This window comes from Epinephelus lanceolatus, chromosome 5 (assembly GCF_041903045.1).
Source record: "Epinephelus lanceolatus isolate andai-2023 chromosome 5, ASM4190304v1, whole genome shotgun sequence".
Lineage (NCBI taxonomy): Eukaryota > Metazoa > Chordata > Actinopteri > Perciformes > Serranidae > Epinephelus > Epinephelus lanceolatus.
Window position 1 is genome coordinate 26,568,088 of NC_135738.1, and position 22,716 is coordinate 26,590,803.

The 22,716-nt window shown below is 42.0% G+C and overlaps 1 protein-coding gene across 5 annotated transcripts; it reads right to left on the bottom strand.

Annotated features, from left to right (window-relative positions):
- Positions 1-949: 949 nt before the first annotated feature.
- Positions 950-22,010, bottom strand: LOC117262254 (ELKS/Rab6-interacting/CAST family member 1-like). 5 transcript variants are annotated; one of them, XR_013491625.1, is made up of 22 exons: positions 21,833-22,010; positions 19,437-20,240; positions 19,111-19,299; positions 16,200-16,491; positions 15,492-15,619; positions 15,320-15,394; positions 15,065-15,220; positions 14,766-14,933; positions 13,623-13,790; positions 13,358-13,495; positions 13,087-13,227; positions 12,700-12,840; positions 12,357-12,550; positions 11,439-11,450; positions 10,573-10,708; positions 10,329-10,460; positions 7,708-7,868; positions 7,368-7,515; positions 5,129-5,224; positions 4,836-4,911; positions 3,932-4,117; positions 950-3,413 (listed from the first exon to the last, which is right to left on the bottom strand). XR_013491625.1 is itself a non-coding variant. In XM_078167982.1 (22 exons), exons 2-22 carry the CDS (start codon positions 19,980-19,982, stop codon positions 3,276-3,278), a joined length of 3,399 nt encoding a protein of 1,132 aa, XP_078024108.1. In that variant the 5' UTR covers positions 19,983-20,240; positions 21,833-22,010; the 3' UTR covers positions 2,303-3,275. The 5 variants fall into 5 exon arrangements, 4 of the variants coding, with proteins under 4 accessions (XP_033490969.1, XP_033490970.1, XP_078024108.1 ...); XM_078167982.1 differs by lacking the exon at positions 4,836-4,911 and adding an exon at positions 8,501-8,554 and having other exon boundaries at positions 2,303-3,413; XM_033635078.2 differs by lacking the exon at positions 4,836-4,911 and having other exon boundaries at positions 2,302-3,413.
- Positions 22,011-22,716: the final 706 nt, after the last annotated feature.

Sequence of the window (22,716 nt, forward strand, 5' to 3'; positions counted from 1 at the left end):
AAAGGAACAGATACCATGAACGTGACAGAAGCCCCTTAATCAGCTCTGTGTTCCTCAATAAGGAGTCGAGAAAAAGAGATGACGAGACATTAAGGCAAGGGCAGGGACACACAGGCCAAAGTAAGGGGTATTAAACACCTTAAAAATGCTCTCTTCTTCTCTCTGAACCCAGTGGTGAAAGGTGAGGGGTTAAAAAGGGACGGAGAGGAATTAACTTCCGCTCCGAGAGGTTTGACAGACAAGAGGTACAAAAACAAGCATCCAACTAACATCCTGCGAAACCAGTGGATGTGTTTTGTTTTCAGTGAGACACACTGTTAGTCCACTCAAATGAGTCTGTGACCATACACAGGAAGTTTGTTAGAAAACTTCCAGATGCAGTTTTGTTTTGTAATGTTATGTTCCTCGTATAACAGCAGGAGGGCCGTGACGGTTGGAGACTTATTTTTATCCATCAGGCGCAGTCTGCCTTTGACATCAACCAACAAAAAAACGTTGACGTAACAGGTAAGAAGAAAAGACGACAACACTGGAATCTCAGGATAATACATTTACATCACCGTGCGGTGAAAATATATAAAAAATGACAATTAGAAATAAATGCAAGAAAAGTACTCTCCCATCACACAGTCACGGTTTGAAAACATTTGTAGTTCACACGTTATTTTGACACAAAAGATTTTTTTTGACACTTCTTTCCTCAGTGTCTGCTGAGGACACTTAACTCCACGGTCATTTTGTTCAGAGCAGCTCGCTCTTCGAGATTCTGTGCAAACATTCAATGCATATCCATACAGTAAACATTTTTATATATATGTATTATATTTATATATATATCTCTATAGAACATGACTTTCCGCAAGTTATGGCAGTACTGTCACACACACACATTTTGCCCCGAGGACAAAATTAGACACAAAAGACAACTGCACTGCTTTTAACTTCTCAGGTTTTTTTTTTTTTTTTTTGAAGAATTCACAACACCTTCCACTTAATTACCTTTAATCAGTCACTGTACGTGTTAAATATCACGTTATTTACAAACTGATCTAAAAAGTCAAAATCTGCTGAAAAGTGACTTTCATTTCCTGTAAATGTAGATGCACTTAGTAATTAAAAACATCAGCCCTGAAGATTTCAAAAAAGACGATAAAGGAGGCATCACTTGCGTTTGTAAGTGAGCTGAAAATTACAAGAAAAAAAAAATGGGGCGTCGTTTGTATTCTTCGGTGATTCAGTCGACAAACTAAAAGATCAGGTGGGCTTTAAGTAACATCTATAGAAACTTTGGATGAGACTGAATGATCAGTGGATCAGATCAGAAGTTCTTACATCATGCCTTAGCACCAATATTACAGAGGAATAAATATCCCTGCATTAGGTCCAGTACTGATCTCTGTGCATGCTCCAAGGCCACTAGAACGTTCTCAAAGAAACATTGCATACCTCATAAACAAGTGGACGTTGTGTGCAAAACCATCTAAAAATTAATACGTCTCAGAGAATAAAAGCTTTTCTTTTTTTGTTTCCTCTCTCTCTCGTTTGTATTTGAGAACATAGTGTAACTAAAAGCTGACCTTTGATCGTCGTCAAAGCTCAGGCCTTGATCCCCCTCTCGTGCCAGTGACCCAGCCACAGACTACACAGTAAAAAACAAACAAACAAACAAAAAAAACGTACCTACAATTTAATCCTGGCTACAATTACGGATCTACAGCTTGGAGCTGGGAGAGAAACATTTGGAGAACATGCTGCATTTATATTTGGTTGAAAAGTGGCATTTCCTAAGTGTTCAGATATTCAGCCACCAGTAGCTGTGTATCTAACTAGTGACTCCAACCTGCTAGTTAGATAACACCGACTACATTACAAAATAAGCATCTACATGGCTCCATGAGTTACCCACTGAGCTGAGCTTCTCTCTGCTCCCCTCAAGATGTAGCAGCTCCCCAGTTCTCTAAGGCTGAAGTGCTTTCCTGCCCCATGTAAGGAATATGTTTACCCCTTTTGACTTGAAAGATATGCAGGAGGAATCTAAGGGGTAAAAGACTGAGATAGAAGTGGGTGAGGTAACTGTGCTTGATCTAGCAGTTCCTGCTGTGAATGACGACGTCTAGGGAGAGGGAGGTTGGCAGTATGCTCCAAGACTTTGTGCGGAAGTTTGCTTCTTTCTTCTCATATCCTCTCTGTCCCAACGCACCTGTCCCAGACTTACAGGTGTGCAATATTTTTTAAGTATACTACAAGCAAAAAATCGAATTTTGGTGAGTTCACAAATGCTTATAGGAACAGTGTGTAAGATTTGGGGGGATTTAGTGACATCTAGTGGTGAGGATTGCAGACTGCAACCAGCTGAAACTTCTCCTGGGTTTAATTCCTTCATTGTTCATTGTTCATGGGGTTTTAACTAGAAGAAGATTTAACCGCAGAGGTCTCTTCCTCTCCAAAACAAACAGATCAGGAGATTAAGCTGGCAGAAACACTGAATAAAGCGGTTTCACATTAAAAAAAAAAAAATTGTTTTAATGATGCTTTCTTTGCTGAGGGGCTGTTAACTACGGTGGCCAACGTGAAAATGTGAATGGCCCCATCTAGAGCCAGTTTTTGGTTTGTTCATTTTGGGCTACTGTAGAAACAAAATAGTGCAACTTGGCAATCTCCATGAAAGAGGACCAGCTCCCTATTGTGATATATACAGCTCACTTTAAGGTAACAAAAATACGATGATTCTTATTTTCAGGTCATTATAAACTGAAGAAAGCATACTTATTATATTATATTCCATTTCTGCCAATATATCCCCATAAATCCTACACACTGGACAATTAAGGGTGAGCTTTCGACTTTTTATGAACCTCCAGGAAGCTGTTGCCTACCTGATATAGAATTAGGTGTGTACTTTAGTTCTCTTCCCACTGCAACTGCACCATCGTCCACAGCTGTCATTAAACAAGAGGACCCGCTTTGCAGTGTGGAATCTGATATTTGCTCAAAGTGCCATATTTGACAACATTTCGACTTTGTGAACATCCCTAATTCGATTTTACAGGCCTGACATTAGAGACACATGAGACAGGAAAGCACTTAGGAGTCGTGGTAGTTTGTTCCAGGGTGGACGAGGGGAGCGAGGAAGAGAAGCTCAGCGGGGGGAAATAATGCCCCAGCTTTCGCTTGTACTTCAGGTGCCTCGTTGAGTGGAGGTAGCGGCACCTGTGCTCAGCTACAGATTATGTGACGACCAGGTGTCAGCCGGGTTGGGTCCGAGGTCAGAGTTGTCAGCATGATTCCTCCAGGGCATTGACAACCTGCTCCAGGATATCGGGGCAGTAATCTGCGATCTGCTGGAGAACAGAGTTGGCGTACTCCTGCAGCTCTCCGCTCTCCTTCTCACACACCTCCAGCTCTCGTTCCAACTGGAGAGACAAAGCATAAATTAGTTTCTCTCAACAGACTTTCAACCAGTGGAACTCTGCATTTTCTGCACGTTTTTCCTAAAATTTGTATATCTGGTCTCATACTTGTTGATTGCATGGAAACGGATTTCCATCTGTATGAGCATCTACTGATGCCAGATACTACACTGATATCAGAATAGAGAGCCCCCATCATCATGCAAATTAAAACACAATATTGGAGCCTGCTATGACTCCCAAACTGACTTTTTTTAAATGCACAGAAACAAAATCTTAATCTAAATCATGACATCAAGAAGGAGTAAAATGAGTAAAAACTTTCTGATTATCTTAAATGTGCCCCAAATTAGTTCAATTCATTCAATTATTATTAATTTAAAATCAAATTAAATGCTTTCTTTAGATTATTTTTTCCATTATACCTGTAATTTATATACTCGGGAAAAAAAAAAATATTACAAATTGGTAATTACACGTTACACTGAATAACTGAGAGTGACTGAGAGTTCCTTCGCTACCTGTTCGACACTCATCTTCTGGAGCTCCTCCTCCCAGTCTTCGGGGTCGCTGTGGTGGTAGTGAGAGGGCGGCATGAGCTGGCTGAGGATGCTGGGGTCCCGGTCGTGGCAGAGGTCTGTCAGGTGGGCGATGTAGAGCTTGAGCTTACTGCGGTTCTGGGACAGGGCTAGAAGAGGGGGTATCATCTGCAGGACGAGACGAAAGGAAAGAGAGTGTGAGGCAGTATGGAGTAAAAAGAGGAGAGACAAGGGTACATTTAAGTCTACACGTAAGATGTTTAACGAAGGACTGGTAATGCTTCCATTTCAATGATTGCACATCATGAAAGATCCAAGCACAAGACCCCAACAAGACAAGAGTGAAAAACAAAACACTATCATCTGCATGCACGCTTTTGAAACCATCACCATCTCACATTAGAGCCAGCCATCTTGGATGCATTATTAGAGTATGTATGGATTTTTTTTTTTTTTTTTTTGGTGTATGTGCAGCTCAGCAAATTGTCGTACTCAACCACTGATTAGAGGTTCAAACCGTTATCCAATGCAACACCTGTTTGTGTGGATCAAAATGTGAGGAGCTAATCATCAGCGTCAGTGCAGGGGCATGCAAAGCTATGATGCTTCAGTTTGAGGTAACGAGACTGAGCCAGGATTAAAATCATCCTCTTAGCTTGTGCATGCAAACACACACCACATCCCTTAAGCCACTAAAAAGCAATAAATGAACAGTGTTAAAGGCGTAGGATGAGTGGTAAGATGTCTTTCTCACAGAAAGACCAAGCCAGCCATGATGACAAGGGAAGGAATGGCAAAACCACAATGAATAAATGACAAGTCAACATGCCACAGAGCAGCGATGAAGAAAGGTGTGTGAATGGTCTGGCTTCTCATACGAGCTCACCCTTCTGAACAAAATGGCTGAGAGAGAGAGGGGGAGGGCAAAAGGTCGGCTACGCCCAAATACCCTCCTCATCATCCTGTTAGCCACAAGGTAAGCCAATCGCAGCGTTACAAAGGAACATTTGGTTAGTGTGTATACAAACAGAGAAGTTGAAACGACAGAAGAACACTTCCATTTTAAAATTATAGTTCCCTTCAGATAGACACTAGTTCAGCCTCCAGACATTACATTGTTAACAAATTAGTTGCAGAATTATTAGAGAAGCTGTTCTAAATAAAAGGTGGGTGAGCTACCTGATCTGGAGAGGGTTTGTGATTTGTCTGGTCAGGAGCAGTCTTCAGATGGTCATCCTCGTAGTTGTCTGCCATCAGTTTCATTCTGTTCTGAGTCTGTAAAATAAAAATGGCAACAATAAAAAACACTTGAGTTACAAAATGAAGAGCTGAAGCTGGAATGGAAAAGTTACTCATGTATAAGCAGTCCTGGCCATCACTTACAACATCTGACTAACATGGAAGGCATCTCTTTCAGTCATTTCAGTTACCTAATCGATTTCATACTTGGGTGTTTTGTTGAAAACCAAAGGGAGTGCAGTGTTGAGTGTGAGCGCTTGTGACCTACGGGACATATTCATTAGTAGTGCTTTATGTCCACACAGTGTACTGTACTGAAAGGGCATTAGAGCTGAGTATCGTTTGTTTTTTTTGGGATACTAGTTATAAAATGATACTTTAAAAAAATGTTAGGCTAAATTTGCTTGCGATCTTTGAGGCAAACCCCTTTCATTGTAATCAACTGGTGGCAAGCAATTCGCAGGAACTTGTCTTGGGAATTGTAGAATTTATTCACTGACAGATAGCCTAAACTGTACACACAGTGCACTGCTACGTTTATCTTTATACTCTCTGCTCTCGTCACTGGAGCCTTATTTTCACGCTTTATCATCAGACATACACATGCTCACGCTCTCTCTTAGCTGCACACAATCTGGCACTGAAACATTATGATTCAGTCTGGTAGGTACCAGTCATATAGGAACCAGTGCCATATTGTCATTGGGTTTTGGTACCATAGCCCAGAGGGAAGCCCTATTGAATGTTACACTGCTAAGCAACTCCATCACTCACTACAGAGCATTCAAGAACAGATAAAGTAAGACAGACCGGAAAGCCTGGTCATGTGACACTGTTGCAAAATCAAACAGCAATGTAACTTTCAGGATGAACACTTCTGTTCTTGAAAATAGCAGAGTTTTAACTTAATCAATGTCATAAAATGTTTGTGTGAGCTTCTGCACTCAAATGAAACGTACACCAGCATTGCAAGGGGACGCAGATGTATTGCTCAATACCAAGGACACTGCGGTGTCAAGTGAAAACTGCAAGCAGCAATACTGGAGGCCAAGCACATTTTGAACAGACACTACACTAGTTTTATTCAATAGCATTATTGGTTTTGTGAGGTTTGTGGGTGTGGCTACAGCCTCAAATCAAGTCCAGCTATGCTGACAAGAATCAGACAAAAAGCCTTTTTCAGAGAGCACCTTTTGACTCATAGTAAGAAAAGCACAGGTGTTTCTATTCAAATGTCTCATTGATCCATGACAGTATGACACTGAACCAGCACGCACAATACCAGGACCCTGAAACTGAAGCAGTTACACAGAATTCATTATTTATTTTACACTTGTGTTTGTCCTACTGTGACATGTCAACATAACGGACAGGTCCCATCATCACAGCAGAAGTCGGCAGAACTCTATTTTGAGCATTAGGAAACATTTTGCAGCTATGAATAGATGCCCCCAGGATTGTTAAAAACTTAAAAGTTTCTGTAACCTTTAAAAATGTAAAACATTTAATATAAATGTGTATATAACTGCTTTCAATCTGTTTTTAACAGAACTGGACACTGAGTGAAGTAATTACTGGTTTCTATTTAAATCTTGCTTTATCTTTTACATAATAGCCCCAGTTTATATTTCAAAATAAACTGACCACATGAAAATAATTATAATTTCCAAAAATGATTCTGGAGGAAAACACTGTATATGTCTAAAACCTTTGTGCAGAGCCTGCGTACAGAGAAACAAACAGAACCCTGTTTAATAAGGAGCCATTGTTTCACTTTACTGTTTAATTGGCTCGTGGTTGAAGAGTGAGACAGAGAGAGACAGTATGATTTGAATCTAAATCCAGGAACTTCAAATACTGTTGGTAGAAAAAGTTAATCCCTCGTGTGACAGATAATCCTCATGAGACATAATTTACTGGTATTTGGCATGTATCTCTGCAGTGTCCCTGATGATAACAAACTATTGTCTCTGAAAAACTGTCTCTTCAATTTTTTTCTCTTCAAACACCCAGTCCCTGTGCTCTAGTCCCTACTCTCGAACATGTTCCGTGTGAGGGACGTTTAGGAAAGATAAATGCTAATAACATGAATGTGTGTGATCACAATGAGGCTCTCTGAACTATTGGAACATCTCAGTCATGATTTCCCCTCCACAGACACCAGCAGCCCCCATCCCACCTGCTGTTTGAGTTGCTGCACCAGTCTGTCCTTCTCCCGCTTCAGCAGAGCCACCTCGTCCTGGGTCTTCTTCTTCTTAGAGGAGGACAGCTCCAACAGGGCAATGTTAGCGTCCTTCTCGCTGATAGCAGCCAGCAGCGCCTCCTGCCTGTTTGGTGAGGATGAAACAACATGGCATTTAACCACACGAGTAAATAGCTCAATTAGCATTTATTATTCATTGCAGAAAATCATCCTGCCAGCTGGGGAAGGCCAGAATAGGATGACATTTTACAAGATGAAGGCAGCAATCGATACTCAGAGTCTGTTCTACCCTTGTGTGTACGTGTGTGTGTCTTACTTCATCTCCAGCACCTCCTCCAGGTGTTTCCTACGTTCAGCTCGCAGGGTTGAGAGGTGCGCTTCTTTCTCACACAGAGACTGCTGGGTGGAGGCCAGCTTGGCCCTCATGGACTCCAGCTCCTGCTTCACTTTCTCCATGGCCCCCAGCAGCTCCTCCATCTGGGAACACACAAACACACACACACACACACACACACACATACCAACAATTAAATCATAAATTGAGTAAAACAGATTACCTAAAACCAGCAGAGAAAGCTTCTTTGTTTGACTTGCCAGTATAAAGTGCTCTAATAAGAGGCAGGGGCAGCAGAATTCATATGGGCTTTTGGGAAGGGCTAGGGGTCAACTATAACACAGATACCATTAAAGAACTACAGCACGAAATTTTATTTACCTGGTATTCATTTAACAAAGGCACAAGAGTACCATTGTTTTATATCAGTACATACCCTTATTACAAGTGATTGAATGAAAGAGTAATCCATCCCCAATTGATCATTTCTATTGGCTACTTGATGTACGAGCCGACCATTTAATCTGCATTGCTATGTAAACGAACAGCAGGTAAACAAAATGGCATGAATATTACACAGGCTGGAAACAGCAACACCTACAAAATAATGCAATCCAACAACATCAAACTCAAATTCCCCCAAAATGATCAAACGTCACACGTACTGCAGGGTTGTTGTGTTATTGCATGAGTTGTGGAGGTGTTGCTGTTATTGTGTCCACCCCTGTTAAGTGTTGTTGCTCACTGATGGCGGGCACACATACTGGGCTCATACCTTTGACAACTTTAAGTGGGCGAGGTTGGACTCATGCATTGGTTTGAGTGAGTGCTTCTGAGAGGCAGTGTGTAGCGGAGAGAAAACAAGAGAAAACGACAAGCAAAGATAAAAGAACTGAGAAAGAGACGGAGGCCAGAGGAGAGGAGAGGAGAGGAGAGGAGAAACACCACAATGGCAGCAAAAAGACGAGGGAGAAAGAATCTCAGTTTATGAAGGCGTTTCTTTTTTCTGTTTATAGATGTGTGAAGATATGGAGGTACTGTATGTGTGATCCTTTGGGATAATTAATATTGCTTTGTCATGCTTTTGTGTGTGTGTGTGTGTGTGTGTAGTCCTGGAACGCAACTAAGTACATTTACTCAAGTACTGTCCTTAAGTATAAGTTTGACATGCTTGTTCTTTAATAGAGCATTTACATTTTATGTTTCTTTACACTTTCCCTCCACTACATTTATTTGACACTTTTAGTTACTCAGTGTTTCCCCTTGGATTTTTTCCCAGCAGGCGTGCTGAAGGGCCTCAGTTTTATTTTGCACCATTGGATATACAGTTAGTGTTTCTGCTGACACGAGAAGGGCTTCAGATTTATATTTGTACACAGCTGTAGAGGTCAACTTATGCTTAGTAAAATGCTTGTCATACCCCATATGCTGTTATAATCGCCCCTGCAACAGGAGGGGGGCAGATCTAACTGTTGAAATCTAGTGTTTCAATCAATATTGTGACTCTAGCACTGCCTGTAAAAACATTTGATTACGGGCAACAAGTAGAATACAGATACAAGTTACCTACATAAAAAATGTATCCAATTAGTTGAACAGGGTTTTGAGTAATGACATTAAAACCAAAACTTATTACTACTGTCCTAAACGAATATCGACCGATAACAATCTGTGGCAAATTGATCGGAGCACCCTTATCTAGTGGGGTTTGATTTTGATTGATAAGCCAAATGCAGATATGGGAAACACTGATTACTTTTTTACATTAATACTGTATATCATAGTCCACTCTTCACTTTACACTTTATTCCAGGGCTGGTTGGCCTTCTTTAACCTTTCGTAGGCTCAGTCACTGGTATTTGTTCATTTATAAAGCCATTTGTACTTTGACTGAACAGAGATCTGATTGTAGCTATAGTCGGAGATCTCAAGACTTGTTTTGTTGTCTGTTCCAAGTGCTCGGACTGAGCTGGGAAAGAAAGGTTTTATGTGCTCTGCTCCTCTCGTTTGGAACAAACTTTCAAAAAAAAGAGTTAAAACTACGTGAACTCAAGCTCAAGTACAAGGATGAATGGGTCCGCTGTGTCTTATCATTGTGCACAGGTCTTCTAATATTTCTACATGTTACTGTGTATCTTTTGTTTTTTATTGTGTGGTTGTTTGGCTGAAACTTTTTGTTTGCGGCAGTCTGTGCCAGGTCTGCCTTGTAAAAGAGATTGTTGATCTCAACGGGACTTACCTGGTTAAATATGGGTTTGAAAAAATAAAAATAAAGGAAAAAAAAACAAAACAAAAACATATAATATGCTTATATGAGATGATGCAGTACTTTACTATCAATCTAGTGGTACACAAAGTATCTAAAATTGGCTCCACATTGACGAACTACAACATTAAAATGCTCTTATATGTGTTAGTAATAAAAACAGAATATTATAATACATTTTGCTGACAATACAGCTTTACTTTTACTTAAGTAGCATTTTGAATTCAGGACCTTTACTTAGGTTGGAGTATTTTTAGACCATGGTATATCTAAATTTACTTCAGTAAAGTATCTGTGTACTTCTTCCACCACTGTGTGTTCTGGAGGAGTTGTGTACCTGTTTCTCCTGGAGCGAGCGGGCAGCCTCCTCCTGTGCCAGCACCATCTCTCGCTCAGCAGTGATCTGAACACTCTCTCTCAGGGCCTCCTCCAGCTCCTCTATACGCTCTGACTTCTGACGCAGAGTGTCCTACACAACAGGAGTAGGAAGAGGTCAAATTATGTTGGGTTTTTTTGGACACTGATCTAGTGACTTTGTTCTAATGCAAGGTTAATACGAGGGATCTGCACTCATGCCCCACCTTCACCTGCTGGGAGCTCTCGGACATGTTGTCCTCCCTTTTCCTGGCCTCCTCCATGAGTCGAGCGTTCCTGCTCTTCTCCACCTGCTCCTTGTGCTTCAGAGACGCCACCTTCTTTGACTGGTCCTTCATCTGCCTACAGGAGCACCATAGCATACATTGGAGAAGTTACACGTTATGTACATGTATGGGTTAAACCTATGGTCCCACTTTATATGTTAATGGTTTTTTTTTTAAATTCAATTTGAAAAGCGATGTTAAGTACAGTTATGCACCAAATAAATTTGTCTGATTCCAAAGGGAGAGCTTTTTACTTCCAAAAATGGCACATCAAGTGCAGCAAGCATATTTAATATTTAAATTCTAATGTTTTGTTGACTCACATATTGCCACATCAATGATCACCCATGTTGAATGTTTTGATGCCAGTTATGATTGTAGCCAATTGTCAGTGAATACAGCATCAGGCAGCAAATGAAAGACATTTGCAAATCAAATGTGGACATAAATAGATGTCAGATGATGAGAATCTACCCTTTTTAAACACACTGAAATGACACTCAACAACCACAGCCTTGCAGAGCTGATTTGGCCAGATTTTTAACAGCCCTGCACAAAGTCAATGTAAGATTTTACTCAGGGTGAAAGACAGGAAAAATAAGAGAGCAAGAAGAGGAAAAACGGGCATGAACAGAAGAGGGAAGACAAAGAGTTCAATATGTCAAAACAAGGCAGTTGCTTGTGGCACCACATACTATGGCGAGGTAAGAGGTGGAGAGAAACTCAGGAGCGAAATGTGAGAAGAGAACAAAACAGATTAAAAGGATACTGGGGCCGGGGAAGAGAGAAAAAGAGCAGATACTAACCTGGAGGCCAAACTGGTGGGGTGAGAGATTTCCAGTGAAACGCAAGAAAGCAGTAAAAAGAAAAACAGACCAGGAAGATGAATCAAGTGAGGAAAAAGAGAAAGCAGGAGGGGAAGGGGGCTCATTCACATCAGCTGGAGGATTATGTGGTGACTCTGGTGTCATAAGATTTCATGGTTGACCACATACACATACAAGTGCAAGACAAAGAGAGCAGAAAGATGGCTTGCCTATGCAAACTATTATATCTGTATAACAGGTCTGCTAATAACATTCAGCACATCAGCTCTCAGAGCCACCAGGATGCAAAATGGTAGACAGCCAAATGACATTAGAATCCATTTTTTATGTGCTCGGGGAAACAATCTCCAGAGGGACATGATGTCATTGAAGGAAAATTTGCATCAGTCATGAGGAACAGTGGTCACAAGTCCAAGATAGCAGGGATGAAATAGAAAGCAGAGTGAAGCCATCTAACACCACAAAAAAAAACAACAGCAAGCAAAAGTCTCAATCATTAACTTCTGTAACACAAAGTCACAACAAAATACATACACTGTGAATATTGAAGACACTACCCGGGCTAAGGAACACAAACCACCTGCACATAAAACTAACACACATTCAATAAAAGAGACACATGTCAAATCTGACAGCCCCACAAGCCGAGTGCCATCTAGTTCCTTTATATTTAAGAGAAGACACACATCTCTACAGCCGATATCTCCAAGACTAGGCAACACACATCAAAATTTTCTAGATTAAAAAATAACACTACAGGTAAGAGAAGAATAATATATATTTTTGGGGTGAACTGCCCCTTTAACTACTCTCAAATAACAAGGCCAAAGCTTGAACACATGGCACACAAAAGAAAAGACTTCTGAGAGAGACTACAACATGCACGTTTCCACCAACCTCTCCAGCTCATTGATCTTTTTGTCCTTGTCATTCTTCTCATTCTCCATTTCCCGAAGGATCTCCAGCAAGCGGTCCACTTCAGCCTGGGCCTTCCCAGAATCCTCTTTGTGGCGGGCCACTTCCTGTTCGAGGTTCTTAATGCGTTCGGCCAGCTCAGTGTTAGCCTGAGCCTCCAGGGCTGCGTTTTGAGCCTGACAAAGGATGGGAAGCTGGTTAGCAAGCACTTGTATTCAGCATCCACAGTTAGGGGTTAGATAACAAACAAAATCACAGTCATATAAAAGTAAACATATAGCAGCATTATGTAGAGCTGTCTGGTTTCTTTATGTGAGGATCTCACTCTCTTAAGCTGATTCTCCACTTTGAGTAACTCCTCCCTCTTCTGCTCCAAGGCGATCTCCATACTCTTGAGTTTGGAGTCCTTCTTCAGCCCAGAGGAGGCCAGGGATGATGCATGCTCCTTCAGGTCCAGCAGAGACGTCTGCATACACACACACACACATTCACAGAAATAGAGATGAACCTCTTCCAGCTCATTGAACTAACAGAGCATGGGACTGAGGAGACTGAAAATACATTAGATCTAATACAGGCACCCATGACTCATCGTAAAGTAAGACTAATGGAAAAAAAGCTGACAGTAATGTTTCACTGTATTAATAGAATCACAGTAAACAAGAGTTTGCCTGTCTTTGTGCGAGCTCGTGTTCCTGCAAGCGTTTCTCACCTCTCTGTCTGACAGGTCTCCCTGCAGTAAGCTCAGTTTCTCCTTCAACTCCTTCAGTTCCTTCCTGTTACAGTCAAGCTCCTCCGTCCTCTCCCGATCGTCTCTGTCTCGCTGCTCTTTTAGACGCTCGATGATGCGCTCCTAGGAAGAGGTAAAGAATACCATCTCACATGCTGCCTTCACAGACATAACTGATCAACATACATACGCTGCTACAAATAAGGACTCAGAAAATAAATACAATGTACAATTTGTGCAGACATAGACTCACTTTTTCTGCAAGAGACTCCTCCAGTGTGGTGAGAGCTGTGTCAGTGTTGGAAGTGTCCGCCTGCAAAGACTTTACTCTCTCCTTCAGACTGCTCATCTGCTTTTCTTTGTCCCTCAGCTGCTCCTGCAGGTTCTCAATCTGTGAGCAAACACAAGTACCGTCCGTCAAAACAAACAACCACAGGACACACATTTTAGAAGGATGACGAATGCATGCGGTCATTTCAGACAACACAATCCTTGAAACAGTTCTTAGTCCAAATCACCTTTTTCTGGAGCACATTGACTTTGCGCTCCTTAACCTCCAGCATGTCCTTGAGGTCGTGGATCTCCCCATTGAGCGTGCCCTTCTCTTCTGACATTTCTTGTATCTGCTTGCTCTTCTTATTCAGAGTTGTCTCCTTCTCTTCCAAGCGCAGGCGCAAGGCATCCACCTGGTCAGGGAGAAGTGACCAACTAAAGTGTCATACTCACAAAATCAAAGTGGTCAAAAGCAAAGGAAACAGGAAAATGTCCTTCACATATGGTAACTAGGATTGGGTATTTAACTCAGTACTTTTAAGGGTACTGACTGAACTACATTGCTACTACAAGGTCACGATTCACATTATATCCATAGGTACCAAATGTCAATACCACTCAGGATGACCTACCCAAACGATGTACGCATTTGCAATGGGTTTAAGAGCTGAAACAATATATTCCAGAAAACACACCCATACTTTTAACCATATTTATAAAGGAATTTGTACCTTCTTACAGATATTTCCTACTTGACGAAACTACCTACTCTACTTTTAACTATATTTATAGAGGGCGTGGTCCATTCCAATAGATCTATCACTACTGTTGGGTCATTCTGAGTGGGTAACTCTATTTATTAGTACAACTAGTTTAGACAAGAGGTACAAGTGCTGTGAAGTGCCCAGAAGCCTGGAAGCCAGTCAGAGTTTCTGCATCCTGTTTATTTTATTTTCTATATTATTTTATAGCCTAGTGTCACTACTATACGAGTACACACACGCCCATGCACATAAACACACACAGACAGACATACAGAGGCAGAAGATTGCCTCTATGTGTGATTACAAAAGACAAGAGGAGCAGAGCTGTGTTTTAGTCTACTATGTCACCTCTGCAGCTTGTTCAAAAATTACATTTTTGTTATAAAAGAAAAAGTAAAGTATTGAGAAAAAGGTACTGTTGGGTTCCAGTACCAAATTCCAGGTTCACAGTTTTACTGTGAACAGTACCCAACCTCAGTGGTAACATCTGTCCTTTTGTTTGTAGTATTATTGGTCAGAAGAAGAAAGGACAAGTCTTTTTCCTCGCTCCACAACATATGTACCTCTAAAGTGCTCTTGCTTTACACCTATGCCAAAGTCCTCTGGGCAACAGTACATACATACCTCTGTCTGTAAAATGGCAGCTCGCTGCTCCTTGGCAGTGAGGGACTCCTTGAGAACTTCGATGTGCTGCTTGCTGTCAGAGAACTGGTTGGTGAGCGTCTCCAGCTTGGTCTGCAAACCAAGCAGCTCGGTGTCCTTCCTCGAGAGGTCCTGCTTCACCTGCTCCATCTGAAAAAGGCGAGGCCATTGGGGGGAAAAAAGAGGGAGGGAGGAAAATGAAAGTCTGAGTCTCACTTCTAAATTTAAGATTTACCACAACAGTTCAGTCAAATTAAACTCCATCTCACGCTGTCACGGACCTTGTTCTTCATGAATTTCGTGTGGCTGCGGTAGACCTCCATCTGCTTCATCTCCTCCTGACGCTCCTCACAGCTCAGGAGTCCATTGGATTTCAGCATTAGCAGCTCCTCCTCCATGTCTCTCATGCCCCGCTCCATTGAATTGATTTTTGCATCCTGGGGTTGATGAAGAGGAATTCACAGACACAGCATGAACATGTGCGATCAGACATTGCACAAACATACTCACTCACACTCGTTTATTTAAATCCTCACCTTCATGTCGATAACAGTCTGTAAAGCCTTAGTTTTGGTGGATTCAGGGGTTCCCTCATAACGACGATGCAGCTCCTTTTGACAGATGAAGACGAACACGTTTTATGTATGTAAAAATAACTACAATGATGAAATGTAATGTTACATCTCCCATGGGTGGACTGGATATTACCTCTCTTAGTGCATTGATCTCTCTGTCCCTCTGGTCCAGTAAACTCTCAAGGTGATGTCTGTGCATCTCTGCATCAGCCAGTCTCCTGGTCCGCTCCTGGTCCTCCTCTGATGCTTTGGCAGATGGCCCTGAGACAGAGTGTGCAACACCTTGGTTACCATGATGAAGTAGGTGAAACGACATTCATTTCATCTATCAAAGATATTCTGTGATGTTTAAATGGGTTTTGGGCTTCCTCTTAGTTTCCTGCATCTGGTTTGTAAAGTGTGATGTCTCTGATATTTTGTGTCACCAAAGGACACACACCTATACAAAGGCCTCTGCATGAAGAAGTCAGAGATTCCTAGCCTGAGAAGCATGCTTGGGTTAAAGCATGCATTGTGGTTAGTTTATGGAGCACAGAAACCCATATTTGGCCAGCTGAGGAAAGAGCTTGGGTGGAGCTGAGGGGGGGAAAGCAAGCTGCAACCATCACAGCTTTAAATGATTGCCTGAAACCAAAACCTGAGATCAAAAATGTTTGTCAAAGAAACCCAGTGACTTGGTTTCCTGTTGTCTTAAATGCTGTTTTGCAAACGAATCAGAAACTACTGGGTAACAACAACTGCTCCATAGCAACGCTCTGCACTGGCTTCAACATTCAGCCAGGGTGATATACTTTGGAAGGATCAATTAGCTTCAAACGTCTCTCCTGAGGCTCAACCCCACCTTTGCTCTGTAGCATCTCCAGAAGTTTCTTGATGGACTCATCTCTGGCTCCCAGGGTTTGCTTCTGTGTGTCGATCCTCAGCTCCATCTCCTCCAGGGTCTTCCTGAGGAGGAAGAGCTCTTTGGCCTGCCTCTCGTGCTCGGCCTGTAACCGTCGGTAGTTCTCCTCCGTGGGTTCAGATGTTAGGGCCAGGTCCCGGCCCTGGATGGCGGGGTCTTGCTGGAGCAGCTGGTTCAAGTCCCTCTGGATCCTCAGCTCATCTTGAAGAGCTTGAACAGTCATCTGAAGATGCTAGAAACAATCAAGAGACACAAATGTATTTCTTGACATTCATCTCGTCTTCTGTTTGTTTGTTGGACTTTATTACAAAATGATTTACATGAGGGTTAGATGAGGTGAGGGAAATGTATGTATATTGATTATCTGAACAACACAGGGGCTGCTCCCATCCCACTTTATTGTTATGGATCCTGTCAGAATATTGTGTTACAGCATGTTAAAAATCAGCCTCTAATCATGACTGAAAATTCAGCAGTGCCCTGACAGATGCATCCACAACAGCAGGGCTTTGTGGACAGTGTTACGTTTCATGCCCAGAGAAATACAAGTGGTGAAACACAATCAGCCCCGTATAGTATTGCATTGTTTGTGGCATCTGACGCCACGGACACTTGGCAGAGCTGCTGTGAGACAGTGACACAAGGCTGTGTTACACTCTGGTCTGAACCAGCTGTGAGCATTTGCAGACGACAGAACAAAGAGAGAAGTCAGTGTCTGCCTTCGTTTTTCTCTGTCCTCCTCCAGCCCCCTCCCTTTTTCTTCCTTTGTCATGCTCTCCTTCTCCCTCCCCCGGCACACACACTATTCTCCCCATCACACACACTATTCTCCTCATCACACTCACTATTCATCTATACCTTGCTTCTTGTCCTATCTCTTCCCTCCAATACTCTCACCTCTCCTCTCACTAACCCTCTCTCTCCATCACCCTCTCCACCCCGTGACTAAGGCTGACTCACTGCTGTGACTGCACCGATCCATCCCCCCTCCACATAAACACAGGCAGATGCATGCACGGACAAGCATGGAAAAACACATACACACACACACACCTCCTCCCATCCTCAGCTCACATATTCTCACTTTCTCTGCCTGAGGAGAGATAACAGTCAGGCGTTTGAGAGAGAGCACAAAGAATAGGAGATGTGATGCACCAACTAAACTGATCCAAACACTAGGACGCAACTCCTGAGGACGCAGTGCACACAGAGTCAGACCTCTGCTACCAGTCAAAATGGTAAAGATGCTCAGTGTGTGATGCATACTTTTTTGATTCTCCCTCTCTCCTATCTGCTCCACTAATATGTGCACTACTGTAAAACAGTTGATCACTGGCAACTCACAACATCCTGTGATAAATGTGATATTTTATCCATGTGGGAAGGAGGGTTTCGCAAGAAATAACTGATGATGATTAGGTGGTACACACTATTACAGACTAGATAATAGCAGTTACTTATCAAAAAGACTGACGGGCATAACTGCCTTGCAGAAGGGATTTTTGGAAAAGCTGTGACCAGCACTCGCATCACCATGGTGAGCACAGAAACAGAAATGGCACACATGAACATACAATTGCAGACGTATGCACTGGACCTACATATAATGAGGGCATGCAGCTTAACTAAGGTGGTAATTAGCCAAATGCCTTTGTATGTGGTTGTGTGTGTGTGTGTGTGTGTTTTCTGCTGCATGCGTGCCAGCGTGGGAGGTGGAGGCTGACATATGAAAGCAGACATCTTTAAATTACAGCACCCACTGATTAGTTCTGTGCTAGTCTGGCATTACTGGGAATTAGTCCACAGTGTGATTCTGTGACTCAGCAGGAGTGAAAACAGCAAATTATACACATCTGCCCATCCATTAAGAATCGCAGTGAAACAAAGACTATTTCTCTTCATTAATGACACTTAATTTGCACAACAAACTGTAGGGTTTAAACACAGACCTCGTGCCTGTACTTATTCACTCATTCTTACGAAATACATTTTTGTTTAATTTGTGCATACAGTGTGTTGTGTGCTGACACAGACTGCTGAACAAGGAACTGGACTCAAATTCTACAAAGCTAGTGTCTCTATTCTTTAGATCTAGAGCCAAGGAAATTAAAAAACCTTGTGAAAAATTGTCACCAAAGTAATAAAAAGGGAATGGAGGGGATATGAAAATGCTGGGTTTCTGCTGCTGAAATCAGAAATGAAGGTATTTGAATGAATGGCACCACAACTTCAACTCTAATCAGTCCAGTAGACTGTTGTATCCTTCATTTTGATATTTCGAAAATATGATTAAAATGTTGGAAGTAAAGTTTTTATATAGACTTCCTTTGAAAGATAAATGTATAACTGCTGTTCTTAAACAACACATAAAAGTGCTATTTAAAACTGCTCCTTTATTACTGCAACTTGTGACAACACTCTTAAGTTGGTTTCTTATTTTCTGCAGTGGTTAAACTAATACACACATACACAGTTTTAAATTTGCACATTCCCCACATTTTCCTCCTGTTCACCACATCCAGCGATTTCTAAAACATACAGAAATGCTAATGCAGCCATTAGACTTACGGCCTCTTTCATCTATTAAGCATGAGCATATAGCTGCATATAAGAGGATTAACTAGATGTTAAAAACCTGCCTCTAGCCTGAGCAGAGAGAGAAGAACGAGAGAGAAACACACTTGCACTAAAGCTGACACACTGGGTGAAATGCATTTTTTTACAGCTGTACGTGTTCGACCTCGGCAGACTGATGACTCCGTTTTGATTGATAAAAATAACTTGATGAGATCAGACACGGATAATTTTAAAGCAAAAACATCTATTGAAATGAATACAAGGGAACACTGACCTGTGCTTCATCTTGAATCACACGGTACTGTTCTTTCCAGACAGTGATCTTAGAAACCTCATCTTTCCTGAGAGCTCGCTCCTTTTTCAATTCTGGGCTCCAGAAAGTCTTGATAGAATTCATGGAGGAGCTGAGCTTGCTCTCCTTAACTTCCACTTCTCGACGCAGCATCTCATTCTCACGCAGAACCTGAGAAAGCAGGAAAAAGGAGTAGAACACAAATGCTGTGATGTGGTCTGTCGAACCAAGCAAGTCAACCTCTGATCAGAAATTCCAAATTATTTACAGAGAAAATCTGCAAACTTTGAGAAAAAATAACAAAATACCTCTTTCAGTTGGGCCTGCAGGTCCAATATTGTGTTGTCTCTGGCCTGCCTTAGAGAGTGGGGCACAGTCGAGGCCATGTGGTGGTCCCCAAAAGCCAGAGCATCACCTGCCATCATGCCTGCTGGCAGCACAGCATTGGCTGGCACTGTGGTGGAGATGTTGGGGGTGCTAGCAGCCACGACTCCACTGCTGCTACCCCTTGACCCATATGTCACCCTCTGTCTCCCCATGGTCGTCACTGTCCCACCAGTTTTGGGAAGATGGTCGCCTGCCATGGCCACCTCATTGTCACTCAGGTACATGGGTCCTGAGGTGGCGTACGCAGCGTTGAGGGACTGGATGTTCTCCATGGAAAGTGTCTTGCCTCCTGCTCCACCAGGACCCCCTCCACTGCCTCCAGTGCTGTTGGTGCGACGATGTCCCATCCGAGGAGAACGGGGAAGGCGAGGGGAGCGGCCAGATCCTTGATTACCGGTGCCACCTCCATCTCTTCCACCACTATGGTTGGCATCCCCTCTGCCAACAGAGCGGGCACTACCGTACATCTTCTGCTAAATAGAAGAATGGAGCTGACAGCAAAACTTATGACCCCAAGTATCTGTATAAATTCTTGCCGATTTTGTGATTGGGGCTGTCACCAGCTGTGTGAATATGAGGTGGTGATCCTGCTTCAACTTGAGTCGACGGGCGCAATGTTCATGATAGAATAGAGGTCTGATGCTCTCCACTTTCTGGGGCAGACAATGCTGACAGATTTCCTCTTCCAACAGGGGCTATCCAGTGTTACAAATAATGACACCAATCTGCAAAGAAAACACAGTTGTTCTCTATAAATTGCACGGCAATAGCATGAATAAAGCACTGGTTATCAATTGATAAGACAAGAACCACATGCAGTATCAAAATCCAGCTGCATCTGCATCAAACTCTAGCCACCCCATATCAAACAACATGCAGTCCACTGGGAGTCATTAAAGGGGTCTGTATCTATCTCCAGCACAATGGGCAGTGGTGTAGTGGAGGGTATATGCAAGTATACGAGGCATGCCCACCTTTATTTCTTGCAGTTTTCAGTATACCTACCAATCAGCCAAAAATCTGTTGGAAATACATTTGAGCGTAAACCCACCTTCTCCTCAGCAACCTCTCCATCTACCTAGTAGTACACCCACCTCCTAATCTACCACTACACCACTGAAAATAGCATCTAGTACATTTAATATTTGGTTGACTTTTTAACATACAGCACAATGAGAGTGATTAAGGATGTCCATTGTTGTTTTCACTGTCTTAACTGGATCCCCTCCTGCAGTACAGACAGTTATGTAACTGTTTAAAGTCATGTCTAAGAACAAAATTATTCTCAGATGGTTTCCTTTAGACAAAGTTACTGCTAGTCCATCTATAATGTACATATAAATACACTATATCTACCTGATAACACAGATGTGGAACAGTATTGGAGCCACTGATTTTAGGTTTATTCTCAACAGAGGTTAAGTTAAATGCTGTATCGTTGTAACCGTTGGTAAGTCATAACCGTTATGTCAGCCTTGTCACACAACTTGGCTTAAAATGTCGAAATATAACGTTACGAGCGGGTTTAAATGTACGGAAATGTGTCAGACTATGTTGGTTTGTGATTCATATTTGGTTTTTAACTGAATTTCCACCCCAGCCATTTAACACTGGATAGTCTGCGTGGCCTTGCTAGCAGCTAACGTTACGTTAACATACCGGCTAACAGTAACGCCTGACATTTCTACTTTTAACGTCGTGTTATCTTTAAATAGTTGTCGTTTGCTTGACGTGTATTTAAAATACTTGGTATATTTTGTCTGCGGGATAAATCCTGAAGCTCCCAGTCATTTCCCAATGTGCTGACGCTATGGATTAAAACTAGCAAGGGAGGGAAAAAGGGATTGTCCATGGTGGACATTGTCAGGAAAAAAAATCTTACTGCTCGCACAACTGAAGGCAAATTGAAATAACTGTCTGTCAAATTATTAGCTAGATAGCTGACTTGATAAGTTCATAAAATGTGGTGTCAAAATGTAACACACTGTACCAAAATCAAAGCCTTTTGCACAAGCCTAACGATACGGTTCAGGGTCTGCTTTGGAGACACCCACATCAAACCATATCCATTTTCCCCACCTCTACTGAACGGCTTTTCATTTGAAGCTTCGTTTTTTTCATTCAGAGCTTCTCATACCTAGCTGTGAGTCTGGTGACTATCAAGGAGAGAGCTAAAATATCAAATGCAAATACGCTTAACGTTAGCTCGCCGTGACATATGGAGGCTAGTCCATCCAATCTATGTGGTCAACCAGAACCTCTATTTTTTCTCGCTAACACAATAGCCAGTAGTGAAAAACCTCTCCAAATAAACTACCTTTCTCGTTGTCTGGTGGAGCTCAGACCGGTGCCACTACTGAATCCTCTGTCGATCGGAAATCGGCTGCAAAACCCGTCATTTTACGTTAAATACTCGATAGATGTCTATCTGATTTTCCCATCTTTTCGCCAGCAGTACCAGCGGCTCAGGAGAGCCAGGGCGCCTCAGTGACGTCAAGCCTCCTGTGCGCGTTCACGACAGTCTTCCTCGCCACGCTTGAATTTTAAACGCGCGGTCACGAGCTTAGTGGTTGGTGAGTGTGGACAGCAACGGAAATCAGAGTGACCAACATTTTGACCAAAACACACAGCTTTCAATAAATATCGCGAGATTAGTAAAAGTTGTGGTTAACTCTGAAGTCTCAAAATTAAATTTAGTAGTCAGCAGGCAAAAACGTCAAAGTAGTTTAACACAATTTATGATATCAACCTCTAATACTACCAATAAAATATTAGACATTGTCAATATACTGTCTCTAGCAGTGAGTTTTTCATTTTGTGTTAAATAATATAAAAGAAAATACATATGTCATGCTTAGTCAACAACTACCAGCAGGGGACAGTGCTTACCTGTAGGAAATCTTCATCTCTGAAATGGTTGCTCAAAAAATACACATATGCTGATTGTTTTCCTGTTTTACAAATTGTATAAACAAAATTTATATATATATATATATATATATATATATATATATGTATATATATATATATATGTATGCAGCCAGGCATTTGTAATCTGATTTTTTTTTTAACAAGAACAGTAATCCTCTAGGTCCACAAACAACATTCTGGTCTGTGTTTTAATAAATTTGTATAATTTAACAGGGTTTTAGCTGATAATTGGTGTGATCAAAGTAGTACCCCCCCCCCCCCCCCCCCCGT